The sequence below is a fragment of the Aptenodytes forsteri genome, unplaced genomic scaffold (assembly GCF_000699145.1).
Source record: "Aptenodytes forsteri isolate BGI_AS27 unplaced genomic scaffold, ASM69914v1 Scaffold289, whole genome shotgun sequence".
NCBI lineage: Eukaryota > Metazoa > Chordata > Aves > Sphenisciformes > Spheniscidae > Aptenodytes > Aptenodytes forsteri.
In genome coordinates this window covers 1,295,008-1,312,595 of record NW_008795025.1, presented here as the reverse complement: position 1 = coordinate 1,312,595, position 17,588 = coordinate 1,295,008, and the positions used below count along the sequence as shown (strand labels likewise).

The 17,588-nt window shown below is 47.6% G+C and overlaps 1 protein-coding gene across 1 annotated transcript in view; it reads left to right on the top strand.

The window, feature by feature from the left end:
* LAMC1 (laminin subunit gamma 1) overlaps positions 1–14,918 on the top strand; it is a 76,388-nt gene extending 61,470 nt beyond the window's left edge. The window contains 18 exon segments of the mRNA XM_019471139.1: positions 287–508; positions 603–791; positions 2,198–2,372; positions 2,374–2,441; positions 2,768–2,921; positions 3,369–3,511; positions 4,240–4,418; positions 4,580–4,736; positions 7,102–7,307; positions 7,732–7,811; positions 8,199–8,336; positions 8,525–8,669; positions 9,255–9,404; positions 9,818–9,932; positions 10,290–10,489; positions 10,719–10,877; positions 11,403–11,502; positions 11,932–14,918. Coding sequence (XP_019326684.1) covers positions 287–508; positions 603–791; positions 2,198–2,372; positions 2,374–2,441; positions 2,768–2,921; positions 3,369–3,511; positions 4,240–4,418; positions 4,580–4,736; positions 7,102–7,307; positions 7,732–7,811; positions 8,199–8,336; positions 8,525–8,669; positions 9,255–9,404; positions 9,818–9,932; positions 10,290–10,489; positions 10,719–10,877; positions 11,403–11,502; positions 11,932–12,188 — 2,837 coding nt within the window. The 3' untranslated portion in view covers positions 12,189–14,918.
* The last annotated feature ends 2,670 nt before the right edge of the window (positions 14,919–17,588 follow it).

Genomic DNA, 17,588 nt, shown 5'->3' with positions numbered 1-17,588 from the left:
CAAAATGTAACTTACTTTAACTGACCATACTTGCTCACCTGCTGTTCTCAGCATCCTCCTCTGTATTGTTATTCTCAACTTTCTTGCCCTGCGTGTGCCCTTCGTGAGCTATATTGCATCTTTTCTCATCTGTATAAACCTTCCTGGAGGGTTTTGCTTCTTGATTCACCTTACCAACTGTAAGCATCCACCTGTCTGTCTCTTGTACCATTCAGATGTGTGTTTGGTGAAGCTGTGATGAGAGCCTTTGTGGTTACAAAGTGTTTCCCCTCTCGGTGCTTTCTAGGTGCTGGCCACCTGGATGACGTTACCATCACAAGCGCTCGCCCTGGACCTGGCGTGCCCGTGGCCTGGGTGGAGAGCTGCTCCTGTCCGGCAGGATACGAGGGGCAGTTTTGTGAGCGCTGCTCCTCTGGATACCGGCGAGAGACGCCAAGCCTTGGGCCCTACAGCCCTTGTGTGCCTTGCGCTTGCAACGGGCACAGTGAGACGTGCGAGCCCGAGACAGGTAAGAGGGGCTGATAAAACAGGGAGCAGCAAAAGGGCAGTTCTTCTTTCTGGGTTGGACGATGAAGCAAATCCCATGTTTCTCTCTATTCCAGGTGTGTGCAACTGCAGGGATAACACAGCGGGGTCTCACTGTGAGAAGTGCAGCGATGGGTATTATGGAGATGCGACAGCGGGCACAGCCTCAGACTGCCAGCCCTGCCCATGCCCAGGCAGCTCGAGCTGTGCCATTGTGCCCCGCACAAAGGAGGTTGTGTGCACCAGCTGCCAGGCTGGTACTACAGGTGTGTTCCTACACGAAGAGTCTTTTTTCTACACCCCACATGCCTGTCGAAATGTCTCCTGCCTGTTTTGGGGCTCTGACCTGCAGTGAGCAGCTCTGAAAGCTGCTGTGTCTTCTGGTTCAAATGCTTCTCCCTTCCTCAGCCGTATTTTCTGTCCTGTGCGAGGCTCAGGGCTACCCATGTTCTTTGTGCCTGTCTCTCGAGAACAAAAGGGAAACAAAGGCTTAATCTGTGCAAAGTCTGAATGTTTCTATGCTATGTAGGTGAGCTGTGCTAGCTTCTAATAGAGCTCTGTTAATTGCACAGTATTGGGCAGAAAATAGGATAGATTTGAAAGAGCCAGGAAGGCAGGTCAGACTGAAATAAAATTAGAAGATGCAGTTTGCCAGCCAGAGAGGCACTGTGGGATGCTTGCAAGGGAGGGCCAGTGCCCTCCCTAGGAAAAGCAGGAAGTCTGCAGTGACTCACAAATACTGCCCAAAAAATACAAGACTAAATTTGTGCTCAGCAGCTTTAAAGAGAAATAAGTGAACAGGTACAGATCTTTTCTTAGCGATAATCCGTGAAGTCTGAGCATGTACCTGAGTTGTCAAGCAGAGCCTTTTGTTCTGTCTGCAAACAGCAAGAAAGCCTTAGGATGGTTGGCAGCCTCCATGCTTCTCTCCTGATTTTATGCTTGGCATGGCAGAGTCCAAAGTACAGAATACCTGTAAATGGTTAGAAAAGCCCCTGACCGAGCACAGAGGCAGCTCATGGGGGTTCCTATGGAAGCCATTGCTTTGTGAACCAAAGCGGAGTCCAGGGGTCCAGGTTCCTTGCAGCTCAGGTTTCAGTACAAGCTCATCTTTACTTGTAGCTATGTGATCACACAAGAGTTCCTCCTGTCTCCCGCCACCTTCTTGGGACGTGAAGGGAAAGGTGAGGGAAAAGAGGGTTTGTGTGCGCAAGAACTACCTAAGAAACAGAGCTTATAGCTGGCTGGGGAGGTCAAATCTGCATTAAATGTAGGGAGCTGCTGAGTTGGAGGCCTCAGTGGCTGCCCATGGAGGTTTGGCAGATCTTGTTGGCAGTGGGGCTTCCTGGAGCAGTGATGCCCCATGGAGCTCTGCCTGCTTGGACTCTTAAATTAACAACAGATTACAACAAATAGGTTTGGCTTAAAGGGATAGGAGGGAAAAGAGGAGCTGAAATAATTCATAATGCAAAGTTCCAGTGAAAAAACAGCTTAAATCTAGAGATGGGGAGGGATTCGTGTGTGGTTTTGTGCACCTTTCTGGCCCCAACAGAAAGATGAAAGGGGAGGAAGCTGGAGAGTTTACTTTTCAGAAGGGGTTGCAAAGGGAGTCTGGATGAGATGGCAGCAAAAGGCTTTCTGCTGCAACATATATGTTTCTGTCACGTCCTAGGCAAGAGGTGCGAGCTGTGTGACGATGCCTATTTTGGAGACCCGCTGGGTGAAAATGGTGCTGTGAGGCCTTGCCGCCTCTGCCAGTGCAATGACAACATCGATCCCAATGCCGTGGGAAACTGCGACCGCCAGACGGGCGAGTGCCTCAAGTGCATCTACAACACCGCCGGCTTCTTGTGATCGCTGCAAAGATGGCTTCTTTGGGAACCCCCTGGCCCCCGATCCTGCTGACAAGTGCAGAGGTGAGAGCCAGTTTCTCTTGCATTTAAAAATGGTTTTGTCCTCAAAGAGCTGCCATTTCCTGATGTGTTGTTAGGACACGTCAGGCTGTTGTTCATGCCCGTCAGCAGCGATACACAGCTTTGTCCTGGTTTGGTGGTTCTAGCTTGCTAAAATGCTTGTGTTTGTGGGCTCTTACTGCCATCGAAGCAAAAGCATTGTGTGATGCAGGGGCTGGGCTGCTGCGTGTTTTAGATCCAGGCCCATTCAGGGACTGGCTAGCAGAGTACCAACACCACAAGAGACTTGTAACTTTCTGCATGTTTCTCCATTCCTTTTATTTTTGCAGCTTGTCACTGCAATCCCTATGGCACTGTGAATCAGCAGACAAGTTGCAATCAAGTGACTGGGCAGTGCGAGTGCCTGTCTCACGTCACCGGGAGGGACTGCAGTGCCTGTGAGCCTGGCTTCTTCAACCTCCAGAGTGGACGTGGCTGTGAGAGGTGACGTTCGCCTTGGCTTGGGGTGAAGAGCCTGGTTTTGGGGGGTCTGTGATTACCTTGTGCAGGAATGTGATGTTTGTCACAAGTAACTGGTGTGCCTCAATGCTGCTATGGGTGGGGAAGAGCATCAGCTCTCATAGGAGCAGCTATGAAGGCTGTATAAAAAGCTTTATAAATAGCTTTAAATCAGGGTTTTAAATAGAAAAGTGCCACGTGACTCTGTGATTGTTGGTAGCAGGGGCTCATGGGTTCTTTTTTTAGTGCAGACACCAAGTGACCTTGCATAGTTCAAAGGCTCAGTGCGTCGCCTCCTGCATCTGCACAGCAAGAAAAGTAACTTTTGGCAAATAGAAATGTTGAGCTGTGCTCATTAGGGCTCCTTCAGAGAGGCGCTTCACCTGTGTCTCCCTTCTGTGTCACTGCCTGATGTGTGGCTGCCTCCCCCAGGTGCAACTGCCATGCGCTGGGCTCCACCAATGGCCAGTGCGACATCCGAACCGGGCAGTGCGAGTGCCAGCCTGGCATCGCCGGCCAGCGTTGTGACAGATGCGAGGTCAACCACTTTGGCTTTGGCTCCGAAGGCTGTAAACGTAAGTCTGAGGGGTTGGAGCGAGGCAGATGGGAAGGATGTTGCACAGCCAGCCTTGCCTTTACTTTCCTCCTGTCTCTGGGAAGGTACTTTCTCACCTCACTCTTCATCACAGCAGAAGTTGGCACTTTTATGTCCATACCCTGCATGGTGAAACTTGATCTCTGTACAATAGCTTACCTCCTTTTTCTTTTATTTTTTTTTAATTGGGGGTAGGAAGAACTCCAACTTACTAGATATCCACTTCTTTTCGGTGTAAATACATTCTCTGAATCTTGTCCTGCAACAGTCCTGTTTCCTAATGTTAAATATCTGCACAGCTACTCTGCAAATGGCCTGAATACACAGATTCTCTCTTGAGGAGCAACAGATCTTGTAAACATGATTGAAAAACAGGATGATCCAAACTTTCCTCCTCGATACCCGTGCCTGTAAAGAGCAGAAAAATTAACTGCAGTTGGTTACAACGAAATGGGGTAGAAAATTATAGTGCTTTGTGGGAGAGGCAACAGCAACACTGTGAACACGTGCAATGAATGTTGCGTCTAGCTAGACAGACTGCCCTGCTGTGCATAGAAGCATCCTGACTGGGAGTGGGGCTCCAGCTGTGGGTTTGTGCCCTGTTGCTCTTGCAGATGTTTTAGGGTATTGAGGGTATGCTCTTGCCCTGCGGGTTTTAGGGTATTTCTGCCTATCCTCCAGTCTGACTGAGCTTTAACTTCCCTGCAGCCTGTGACTGTGATCCTGAGGGTTCGCGCTCCCTGCAATGCCGGGAGAACGGTCGCTGCGAGTGCAAGGAAGGCTTCGTGGGGAGCCGCTGTGACCAGTGTGAAGAAAACTATTTCTACAACCGCTCTTGGCCAGGCTGCCAAGAGTGTCCGGCCTGTTACAGATTAGTGAAAGATAAGGTAAGGCCACAAACGCCACTGTTGGTACCACTGGCGATGGTGGCACGTGCCTGCTTGTGCAGAGGCTTTTGTGCCTGTGGCTGGCTGATGCTTGCTGAAAGCAGTGACGTTCAAGGTGCTTTGCTCTGTCTCGTAGCTGTGCTTCTGTCCCTCTCGCGTAGGTGGCGGAGCAGCGAGAGAGGTTACGGGAGCTGGAAAATCTTATAGCAAATCTGGGTACAGGAGAAGAAACTGTAACCGATCAAGCCTTTGAAGAGAGGTTGAAGCAGGCAGAAAGAGATGTTATGGAGTTGCTCCAGGAAGCACAAAACAGCAAAGGTGAGTTGACCTGATCAGACATGGACCAATGTGAAATGAGCTCTTTTGTTTGATGTTCCTGTTCCCTTTGGAGACCGTGTTTTATTTTAAGCCTACGCTGTGCATCAGGACAGACAGCTATTTCAGATAGCACTGAGACAGTGTATGTTATTATCAAAACAATGGTGGCTGTGCTTTTATCCCTGCTGTTCTCCCAGTGGTTTCTGTTGTACATGCAAAGTAAAGATCTGCCTCCAGCTCTGTACAGATGCAAGTTTTTTGTTACCCTCTTCTCCAGATGCAAAGGAGGTTTTTACGTACTTGTTAACCAAGCAGAAGACTTTCCAATATACTTATTTATTGTGCTTATAAATTTGCTCAGACATCTTGGGATAAAGCAGTTCTTGCTGGGATATAATCAGCAATCAGAATGAAGGCTTCAAAATCCTGCTGGCAAGCTTAATTACCCACCATAAAGTGTACAATGTTCTGAAAAGTGCTGTTGTGGTGGCCTGTAGCTATTTTTCCTGTTAAACTCTGCTTCAAATTGATTCTTGTACTGTCACCTCTACCATAGGATGTCTGTGAGCAGGTCGTTAAGCAATGTGACAGTGATTTGTCCTCAGGGTCGTCTTAGTGTATAAGCTGATGTGTGTTTTGGAGAAGAGCAACTTGAAGAGGACTGTTGACTTTGCAGTGAAAGGTGTTCCTCCGGGAGTTGGTTCAGTGATTTCAGACTACTTCAGAAAAATCTGTCCCCTTTGCGTGAAGCTGGGAAAAAGCTGATGCGCATCCAACGCTTGCATTTGCTTGAGAAGATTCCTGCCAGTGGGAATGATCACTGAAGCCCTTCTCAGTTTTAGCTGAGGTAGCTTTATGCTGCCTGCTTGGCATCCGTGCCTAGATAATAGTTCCGTGTAGGGGGGGTAGGAGGGTGGGGATTGGAGAAAGGTGAGGGAATGGATTGGGTTTTCCGGTGGTATTTCTCATCTTTCTTTCCACCTCTTAGAACCATAGAATCATTTAAGTTGGAAAAGACCCTTAAGATCATAGAGTCCAACCATTAACCTAGCACTGCCAAGTCCACCACTAAACCATATCCCTAAGCACCACATCTACACGTCTTTTAAATACCTCCAAGGATGGTGACTCAACCACTTCCCTGGGCAGCCTGTTCCAATGCTTGATGACCCTTTTGGTGAAGAAATTTTTCCTAATATCCTAAACCTCCCCTGGTGCAACTTGAGGCCACTTCCTCTTGTCCTATCGCTTGTTACTTGGGAGAAGAGACCGACACTCACCTTGCTACCACCTCCTTTCAGGTAGTTGTAGAGTGCGATAAGGTCTCCCCTCAGCCTCCTTTTCTCCAGGCTAAACAACCCCAGTTCCCTCAGCTGCTCCTCATAAGACTTGTGCTCTAGACACTTCACCAGCTTTGCTCTTTCCTAACTAAGAGGCAAGTTAAATGCAACAAAACCTACTCTTGCAAGAATCTGTGCACACCTGTAGCAGTTATGTGTGTTTTTCTACTTGATAATGGATAATGTAGTTTGTAGTATGTTTTTGGAATGTATCAAACGTTCATGTTCTGTACTTTAGATGTGCTGCAAGGTCAAGGCAACATATTTGGGAAAAATCTTAATTTTGGAGGCCTGCAGGCTTCTGCTTGTACTTCATCTCTTAACACCCTCACCTTTTCAAAAGTAATTGCCCCGGTCATGAGGCACATGTCTGTGCTTTTATGGCTCCATTATTAAGATGCTGTTGTGGGGAGTTACCTGGTGGTCCAAAAACTTGGGGAAGTTTGAGGGGCTCATAGGTCCTACAGATTGGAGAACCAAGGCTCTATCCTGCCAGCTTTTGTCATCCCTTTGGTTTGGGGTGGGTTTGCTATTCCGCACATCTTCTAGCTGCTCCGTATGGAGACTGTGTCTGGCTCGGGAGTAGCCACCATTGCCCAAAGCAGGCAATAACATACAGCTCAGCTATTCCTTCATCTCTGCTTACCTTCTAGGAGTTAAGCTAAATTGAAGAATTGACAAAGCAGATGTTTCATACCTCTTGAGGAGCAGCTCTCTTGTTTTTTTTAAGTCAATGATAGAGGTGAAACATGATTCTGACCACAAAATCACCCATCAGAGTCGGTTCCAACACCCAGCAGGATTGTCTTATTAGTAGTTAATGACTTTTCATTTCTCATATTTGGTGCACATTCTGATGATGACTTTGATCTCAAGCTGAGTGACTTATGAAACAGCTTTACTGGTCCCCTTTCAGTAGGGGATTAACCTACCAACGTGTTGCCTGCAGTGGTAAGCTGGTGCTCCAGCTTCTCTTCCTGCTGTGATTAATTTTGCTGCTTCTCTTTTTATATTGTGTGTTTCAGACGTAGATCAGGGCCTCATGGATCGTCTCAAAGACATCAACAGCACACTAGCAAGTCAGCTCAGCAGACTGAGAAACATTCAGGGCACGGTGCGGGAGACAGAGAACCTGGCAGAGCAAGCCCGGGTGCGGGTGGAGGACACCGAGGACCTGATCAGCTTAGCTTCTGATATGCTTGAGAAGGCAAAGATGGCAGCTGACAACGTGGTGAGTGTGCTGCCAAGATCCCAGATGGTTAGGAGAGGAGAGGGCCTTTCCTTTCTGTGCCCTCTGGTGTGTTTCTCTACTTGTTCTCTCTCTCTCATATAACAAATTTGCTATGGAAGTATCTTCTCCCTTACCCAAGGTCATGGGAAATAAATAAAGGAAGATCACCAGTGTCTGTCATAGATTGTATCTTAGCCCCTGCTCAAAGAATCCAACGTAAGAACCCCTAAATAAATATTAGCACCTTTGTTTTTAAGGAATAACCAGTGGTGGAAATGGCATGAGCTTAAGAAAAAAACGTAGAGAAGTCAGAAGTAGGTTAGACACATGTCTAAGCATTTAGATCATGACAATAAATATTTAAAGCAAAGATGAATAAAAGATGAAAAAAGAGCTTTAAGATTTTTTCTCTCTTTTTTTCCAGTCCATTACACCTCCGGAGTCAAGCGGGGACCCTAACAACATGACTCTATTAGCAGAAGAGGCGCGTAAGCTGGCTGAAAGGTAGGCTGTGGCAAGACACGCTTCTCACAGCCCGCATTAGGGTCCTGCTCTTCCCTACAAGGGGGAAGCAAAATTTAATTTGCTTGATGCAAAACACGTGCCCTTTGAGTAAGAGACTGGCACTGTGGGTGCATGCCTATGTATCATTGAGGGCAAACTCTAGACATGTGAATGAGGGACATGTACAACCGTAGCGGTGCTTTTCAGCTGATTCTGTGGGTACTGCTGGAGTGATGCCTTGGTTGTAGAGATGGTCTCAGACAGCATCTTCCATATGCAAATCTGGGTGAAGGAAGGAAAAGTAAGAGAATAAAATCCGGAATTGAGGATAGAAATCTCTGCCTGACAATTCTAATGGCATTATTTTTCTTCTCTAATCTTGTCCAGACACAAAAAAGAAGCTGATGAGATTGTTCGCATAGCCAAGGCAGCAAATGATACTTCCGCGGAAGCGTATCAACTGCTGCTGAAGACCCTGGCTGGAGAAAACCAAACTGCAAATGACATTGATGAGCTCAACCAGAAGTGAGTCAGTAACAGAAAATTGTTTTTATTTCCTGGCTTTAGAGCAGTGCTTAAAACTAAGATGCCTTCTGTAGCATTGTATGCTTTGGGTTTTATGGGAGTTGTCTTTCAATTTCTTAGCCTTTCTATTAGTAAGTTCAGTTCTACAAAAAAAATTGTAGTGTAACTGGATCTTTGGGGTTTTTTAGGTATAATCAAGCAAGGAACATTTCTCGAGACCTAGAGAAACAGGCCAACAAGGTGCTTGCAGAGGCAGAGGAAGCTGGAAACAAAGCCCTGCAGATCTACGCTAATCTCACCAGTCTGCCTGCCATGGATTCCACAGGTCTAGAGGTAACGTGCAGAAAGCATCACGCGCAGCGTTTTTTGATGAGGACAAGCATTATAGCAGTGTGCTAGGTTGCTGACATACCTTGCATGTGCTCTGCTAATGTTTCTCTGCATAAGAACAGTCTGTGGAATTTTTGTCCATCTAGGCATAATCCAGACTTGTGCATTTCAGCTTTTATGCAGGAGACTTGCATGCAGGAAACTACATACATAAACCCCCACCTCCCCCAATCTCTGATGGACAAAAAAACTGAGTGAAATGTTGTTTGCTGAACATCTTGGCTTGAACAGAGAAGTGCAAAATCTTCAGTTCCTCTGAAGTCTGCAGAACTACTCCCTCTCCTGTGCTTGCTGTAGTGCAGTGGATTTTCTTGCATATGAAATTGTTTGCAACCTCTGTCCTTTGTTGCACTGACCCTCACGGTATTCAGAGCTTTGAAGGCAAAGTTACAACTGTAGTTGTAAGAGACGGGAACCCATCCTAGCTTCTACCTGTTTGACAGTTAGAAACTATACCGTGTTTTGCCACCTGTTCAGAAATTCTTTAATGTTCAGGGATCTGCATTTGTTTCTGATTTCTACCTGCAGAATGAAGCAAATAAGATCAAGAAGGAAGCAGAGGAGTTAGATCAGCTAATTGCCAGGAAGCTGAAAGATTATGAGGACTTGAGAGAAGACATGAAAGGAAAGGAGCTAGAAGTAAAGAACCTCTTGGAGAAAGGGAAGACGGAGCAGCAGGTCAGTTCTGGTTTGTGCAGGCTTTTGTTCCTTGGAATAAACAAAGAAAAACAAGTAACTGGCCAGATATGAAAGGTTTGGCCTTATTCAGTCTTATCTTAGTGCTGCTTGTTACTTACAAGAATACTGAAGAATCATCCCAGAAAGGACGTGCAAAAAGCTGGTAAAAGCAATGGCATTGAGGCTATATGGGAGAATAGGGGATGTTAGCCAGGTGGGGAGTTGTCTTTGTATTCAGAACAGTATTCCAAAAGTACCTAAATTCACCTGGTTTCAGAGGAAGCATTGCCAGTCAGGGATGAACGCTGCTCTGTATGGCGTTGGTGTTTCAGGCTGAGCAATGCTTTTTGATACACCTAAATGGTTGTCCTTCAAAAGGTAAGAATATGTTGATACATGTCATGTCTCCTTAGACTGCAGACCAGCTCTTGGCTCGAGCAGATGCAGCGAAAGCCCTGGCTGAAGAAGCTGCTCGGAAGGGCAATGGCACACTACAAGAGGCTAATACCATTCTCAGCAACCTGAAAGGTAAAGAAAAAGCACTTGCAGTGAATCCTTCAATTCCTGTGTGACAAGTCACTTGGCAGTAGGGTATCTTGGTTAAACGGGCCATGCTATTGCCAGTACCTGAGTGTTGGGTGTCTTCTTTTGGCTTTTTTTTCTTTAAAGAAAAAAAATAGAAATGTTTTCAGTTACTAGAAATCTCCTTTTATTTAGTGTCAGAAGACATGTAATAGGGAGAGCTGCAAGCACATACCCCCACACCCCCCTGTTTGCTCTTCATCCCTCTAATGTCCAGGTGTCAAAGCCTGGGTAGTTTGGTCAAAGAAGCATCCCAAGGCTCTTCTGGAGCAACAGATAAGAATCTGTTTTGCCCTTTCTTAGACTTTGATAAGCGGGTGAATGATAACAAGACAGCAGCCGAGGAGGCACTGAAAAAGATTCCTGCCATTACCCAGACCATTGCCGAAGCCAACAATAAGACGCGCCAGGCGGAGCTGGCGCTTGGCAATGCTGCTGCTGATGCCCGCGAAGCCAAGACTAAAGCAGATGATGCTGAGAAAATCGCTGGTTCTGTTCAGAAGGTGAGTCCTTTGCGCTTCTGGAGCCACTCCCTGTGATACTGGTGTGTGACTGTATAACCTCCTCTGTTCCAGTATTTCCTGGTGAGCCCCGCATGCTTTCTGCTGTATTCCCCGCTAGGGAATGCAAAATGTGGCGTGATAGGAAATTGGTGCATTTTGACAAAAAGGATTGAAGGAAGTTCTGCACCTTCACCACCTTTTTCCATCCTGTTCCCCTTGTTGGCTGTAGAGCGCTGCTGCTACCAAAGCCGAAGCTGACAAGACTTTTGCTGATGTGATGGGGCTGGCCAGAGAAGTGGATGACATGATGAAGCAACTACAGGATGCAGAAAAAGAGCTGAAGCGGAAGCAGGATGATGCTGAGCAGGATATGATGATGGCAGGCATGGTAAGTATTGCTGGCAGGTGGCACCAGTGGCAAGAAGGTGCCTTCTCCCTGCTGTCCTGGTGATGCAGGCTTTTCTCCTGCTGTCCTCTTGCAAAGACAGCACTGGGTCCAGCCAGTATTCAATCTCTTCCAAGTTTGAAGTGGGATGGAATACATGAGATGAGCAGAGGAGCTCCTCTGGTGGCATTAGCATAGGTTCCCCGCTGGAATTTGAGCGCCAGTTTTCTTAATGCAACTTTCCTTTTATTTTAACTGGAACCTGACTGTAGCCTTATTGAGTCTGTTCTGACTTTTCCTGCAAAGTCCTTCTCGGTTATCAGGGATCCCCATCCTGAAATAATCAGAAAACTGGTTATTTGAAGTTTGTCAGTCTTCTGATAAAGATCTCAGCACAGGGGTGTTAATCCTGGCGAGAGGAGCCAGGGATGTGTGTGACTAACTGCTTGGGCAGACCTGTGAAAAGGAGAGGCAATGGTTTCGTAATCCCTACAGCCTTTTTGTGCTCTCACTTTTTATACCCTGCAGGCCTCACAGGCTGCCCAGGAGGCAGAAGACAATGCAAGAAAAGCAAAGAACTCTGTGAACAGCTTGCTTGCTGTCATTAATGACCTGCTGGATCAATTAGGTGAGACTGTCGTTAATGTGCCTTATGCCTTTGAGTGGTTTTTTCTGCTGCCTGATGTTGCAGTGCTGGCAGCTGGCATGGTGTGCTGGCTTCCCTGCCGGTGCTGTGCCATGAATCAAACGGGTCCGTTCACTTCTACAAATGCGGTTTGCGTGTTTTCGGCAAGGGTTTTGTTTGTGTTTCCCCCCCCAGGGTGGCCTCAAAGCTTGTTGTGCAATGTTTGGTACTGCTTTTCTGTGAGCTGAGGACCGTTGTTGAGGCAGTGAAGGTGTAATGTGTGTGTTTGGTGCTGTTTTAAACACTGTTTCTAATGCAGAGATGGCCCGATGGAGATCTCAGTCCGGGTATGGGCTCAGCTATGTAAGCACCCAAAACCAGTGCATCAAAGGTTATTTTAATGGATTTCACTGTTTGCTTCTGGCTTTCCAGGGCAACTGGAGACAGTGGACTTGAACAAACTGAATGAGATTGAGGGTACCCTGAACAGTGCCAAAGACCAGATGAAAGATAGCAACCTGGACCAGAAAGTGTCTTTCCTTGAGAGAGAAGCCAGGAAGCAAGATGATGCGATACAGGCCTACAACAGGGACATTGAAGAGATCCTGAAGGACATTAGCAACCTGGAAGACATCAAGAAGACCTTGCCGTCTGGCTGTTTTAACACCCCGTCCATTGAGAAACCCTAAGGGTGCGCTGGGGGTGGGGGGTATTCCCCCGGTGGAGCGGTGGTTTGGCTATGGAGTGCCTTAACACACATTACCTTCTTCAAATCCCCAGCTCTTCGCTGCTTGCAGCCACTGTTTTCAAATCAGGATAAGTTGAAAGTTTTTTTTAAGAGAAGCAAATTAAATATCCGTCTTTGGGCATCAAAGGGTTTTTTTATATAAATTGTCTTCCTGAGCACTCCGCCTTTGCCCCTTTCTCAGACACAGTTTCCCTTTGATTAGCACAAGGATGAGAGATGCTCTGGACTCTTTATACTGTGGTTCAGAAATAACCATGTGAGCTGTATACAGCAAGGCAAAACTAACCCTACTTTCTCTCCTTTCTTCTCCCCTTGACTGTAAAATCCTTGGTCCTGGAGCTCTCTGTCCCTATGAAGGAAGGGGATGGCTACCAAAGTATTACTGTAATGGCCAGTATAGCTGCACTCATTCAGATCCCTCTTCCCAACTTCTAACCCTGTGAATTTATTTTTTTTTATTGTTAACTAGTGGCCAATCGACAGCGTTGGTAGCCTTTGACAAAACAGCCGAAGCCTCTTTCTGAAATGCTTCCTGTGATGATGCATCACTCTGAGAAAAACGCAGCCTCTGAGAGGAGCTCTTTGGGAAGATGTGATACTGGTGGAGTGGTAGGTCTTGCCAGCCCCGCTCCTGGTCTGTGGAGAAGTTTTGGGTCCAGTCTGTAAGCAGCTACCTGACCGAGTAGTCCAGGCTGGGGAGTGTGGAAGCCATAAGCTGTGTTCCCATCTGTAGGTGGTGTTATTGAATTGCCAGAGGATCTTTTTTTTTTTAGGCTACGAATGTCTGATTGACAGATTAGTTTGTTGAAGCAGGAAAAGTGTTGCTGAAGAGGAGAGCTGCCATGCAGAGAGCTCTGACAGCTGCACTGGCCTTCATGCTGAATGTCTTTGGGTGGGGAAGGAAGGGGACACGCAAGTGGAAATGAAAAGATCTTTCTCCCCATCTTCTTCCTGGAGGAGGACAGTGGCATTTTTATATCTCCCAGCATTGCTCTCACCTTTTGCCTGTTTTTAACCTGGCAGAAAGAGCTGGAGTTTACCAGTGCCCTCCTTTCTTTTTGCCTACCAATCTTCCAGTCACTGTAAAGCCACTGCAGCACAGGGACTTCAGGCTGGGCTCGGGTGGCAATTCTGCATTTCACACGGCTGCTGCCACCTCCCTGGCAGGCTCGCTCCCTCCCCAGGTAGTGCCTCCCAGCTGCTTACTGGTGCTGGGTGGGAGCGGTGGGGAGCCCCTCACTCCTCCTCCGGCCCTTCTCTAAGACGAGAGCATCCTCTGCGGCTTCCTCCTTGCCTCCAGCCTGGCATCCCTCCCCCCCTCCCTGAGATCCAGTATATATCTATCCTTAAACACTATGCAACTTCGTACGTTTGCGTAGCGGGGAAGAAATTATTATCTGACACACACTGGTGCTATTAATTATTTCAAATTTATATTTTTTGTGTGAATGTGATTTTTTTTTTTCCGTTTTTTAATCATGATTATAGTGTGAGGAAGTCTCTCGTGTGTGCGTATGTGTGTGTAAATATATTCAGCCATATTTCCAGAGTGGCACAGCCTGGCCTCCTCTATGTGCTTTCCCTTATAGCCATCGGGGCACGTGCACAGTATATCTCTTCTCTCTGTTATTCCCGTAGAGCTCGGTATTTCTCCTAGCTGGGCTGCCCTTTCTTCCCTCTCTCGTATCCTCAGCACCCATATGGGCATCAGCAATAACCACTTTGCCTGTTGGGTGGATGCTTTCCAGCCCTCCCTCCAAAGCCAGCCCTGATGCATGGTGTTCACAGCACCCCATTTTGTGTCCCTTGTCCCCAGGGACGTTGTGCCAGGAGGAGAGCAGGGGCTGTGGCTTTGCAGCTGGGGTGTGAGGAGCTGTAGCGCTGTCGGGAGACCGGACCCAGCGTTGAGGTGGTCAGAGAGCTGGATTTGGGGACATCTTGATACCACTGTGTGAGGCGGGAGGCTTGGTACGCCCTCAGGAATGGCGCTGCTGGGCAGGGGGTGTTCCCAGCAAACACCGCATCGCTCTTGTACCCTTTCTCTTAGAGATTCTTACAATTTACCAGCTTGGGATTTCCCCCGCCTGCAAACATACCTAATACCTGGAGGAGAGCTTACCTGTGCTCATCCACGTGCGTGGGGCGTTGAAGTCAGTGTCTTGGCTGGCTGCTCTGGTCAGATGGCTGGCTGTAACTGCATCACCTCTCTGCCAAGGCTGTGAGAAGAGCAGATGCGAAGATGCACGCATGCCCTGGCTGACCTCAGGCCTAAGGTTTCCTGCTTTCTTCTCTTTTTTTTTTTTCCCCCCCCTCCTTAAGCTGTTTTTAACAGAATTTTATTTTTAAATAAAAAAAAAAATCTTTATAAGCGATCTCTTAATCACTACTGCATTACAGCCATTATTCATTGTATAAGTCCAGTTATTTCTTTACGTAATGTGATGATGTGACAGCTGCTGGTGGAGTGCTGGATGTCACGGGCAACGCGTGACAGTCCCTTCATCACCTTATTCCTGACTGTGGCCCCCTCAGTACGTGCCTTCACTCCAGCTTTTTGCCTTAATCTGTGGTCTTGCTGTCTGGGGCGGTGAACAAAATGCAACACTTGCAGTTTTTATGTATAAAACAGTATTTCTTATTTATAATAAAGTCTGAATATTTGTAACCCCCTTATACCTTGACATTCTTTTGAGTATTGCTTTTGATTTTTGGGGGGGTGTTGATGGGGGTGTGTCTCAGGTGTAAGATTTGCCTCTTGCTTAATTAATCAGATGAGCTGGATTGGGGTGGGAGAAAGGGAAAAGTAATTTGGAAATTCATGTGGTGGGCTGCAGATGGCCATAGTGATTATGGTTTCTCCCCGTGTCCACTGCTCCATTGCCATGGCTACAATGAATTTTATGCTGCTGGTTTTCCAGGCCTTAAAAAATAAGGTTATGTTGTTGGTGCTGATGCTATTGGAGCTGCACTGTCCTCTTGGAAAGCCCTGGGGAATTGGGGGGTGTTTCTTTACAGTGTAAGGGTAAAATCCTTTCTGCTTTCAGCTGAACATGTGGAAAAGGATGGGGCTCTTGGAAAGAAAAACAAAAACCCTAAATAAAGAAGCTGAAATTTCTCTACTGGGAACTGCCATAAATCTGGGTACTCTGTATTGTTCCGTGGGTCCTGTCTGCCAGAGCCCAGGATAAAATTTATTCCTGAATTAAGCAAGTTTTTAATGTCAGGACAGATTACTGTGATAATGGACTGGGCAGTTCTGCAATCACACCCATCTTACAGCTGCAGACTGGATTTCTTTTATTTTTCTCAGCAGAGGAAAATGCATGTGTCTCATTAACTTGCATCAGAGCTAATCCCTTCTCAATTGGTAAGTTCATTATTTTTTTTTATTTCAGTTTGTCTAGCCTCAGCTTTTTGTTCTTCAGCTATAATTGCCACTAATGCATTTGTTTTCTAAAATACCCCTTTTTTTGGCCAACATTGCTGTTGAGCAAATCCTGGCTGGTAAAATCTGATGTTTCAGCTGGACTGTAGGTAGCAGCCGGGAAGCAAAGATTCGGTGGTGGGACAGTGCTGACCTTGCATGGACTGTAGCTTGACATGGAGCCTCTTACGATTTTTCGGGCTAAAATACTCAGCTTAGGAAGCAAGTCTGCGCTCTTTATTTTATCTTCAGGTAACACAGCATCAGTGCTTGTCCTGTAAAGCCTGGGCAAAATCCCAAATTAAGGTGAAGCTCGGCTTCTGTAGATTTATGCTGAGTCTCTGAAACACTTGTATCACACCAGTCTGGAGCAGCCAAAATCTCCAGGAGTTTTCTGAGGGCAGTATGTGCTACTTGCTGCCATAGGGAGGAGCAGACCCAAGGGAGCATGAGAAGTGCTGCTTGCAGCTCATTGAAGTGTTTTATTGATGTTTTGAAGTCCAGGTAGAGAATATCTGAGGAGGGGGTTTCTGTTCAGTGTGGGCTGAGCTTGATCTCAAGGTGGAAGAGGAGGGACCTTGCTGGGGAGTGACTGAGCCATGCTCCAGTGGCTTTTTTTCCTCCTCTGATTTCCAGTGGCTTTTCTCACTGTCCAAGTTCAAGCTCCATCATCTCTCGTGCTCTCTGGAGAAGCGAGAGGCTGGCAGCGGGCAAGCAGGTGACAATGGGAAGGATGTGGCCAGAGCGGCACTGGTGAGCAGCCGGGGTCTTTGCAGCTTGGGTAAAAATCGTTGGGGTGCTTCTCCCAGCAGAGTGGGAGAGAGCTGCTTGAGGAGGAGGGCTTGGGGCTTCATGGAGGTTAGAGCTTCATGGGCTGCTCTGGGGAGGCTGAAGTTCAGAGGACCTGACCTCGTGGGGCTGCTGAGCCAGGTTCTCTCATTTCTGGAGAGGATGAGGTGTTGTCAGGAATTAATAAGTACTGGGAGCATCTGCCTGGAGGAGGCAGCTCTAATGTGTCCTCATGGATCTGAGGAAGGAGAAGAGGACATACAGCTGTCGTGCTGAGCTAGCAGTGTTCTGTGCTCCCCGTCTACAGCTGTGACATCTTGGACCACATTCTGGTTGGTTAGTCTTTCCAGTTAGTTGCTGGACCGCATCTTTGGTGTGCTCCCATCTGAGAAACATCAGGAATGCTGTGTTAAAAAAAAAAAACCCAAACCAAAAAAACCCCAAAACCCACTGAGGTCCCCAGCCGAAGCCCAGCAGCCACCACTGCAGGGCACGGAGGCAGAGGGGAACGTGGTGGGACGGTGCTGCCTTCTTCCCTCATCTCCGTCTGCCTGTCTGTCTCACCTCCTCGCTGGTATGGGCAGGGCACAGGTGAGGCAAGGCCAGACATGACGGTACTTCCTTGCTGTGCTGCTGCTGCCTGGCCCTGCCCTGCTTGCTCACTGCCGCTGCCGCCGCTGTGACCCAGGTCCAGCAGCAGTCCCCTGTGACCCCTGGTGTCCTGCTGCCTGCCTGCTCCCCTGCCTGCCTCTGCCCGTCCTGGCAGAGCCTCTGCCTGAATGATCTCTTCTGCTCTGGGTGGCCCTGGCTGACAGGAGTTTTGCCACCCCTGACCAAGGGCTGCCCCCAGCTGCCTGTCTGCACCTCTAGACCCACCACAAACAGTCATAAAACGGAAACATGCCAGAAAGCCATGTCTCCTGAAGGAAGCCCATGTGTTCCTGAGCAAGGATGGAGAGAGAGAGAGAGAGATGTCATAGAATCATTGAGGTTGGAAAAGACCTCTAAGATCATCGAGTCCAACCGTCGACCCAACACCACCATGTCCGCTAAACCATGTCCCCAAGTGCCTCATCTACTCGTCTTTTAAATACCTCCAGGGATGGGGACTCCACCACTTCCCTGGGC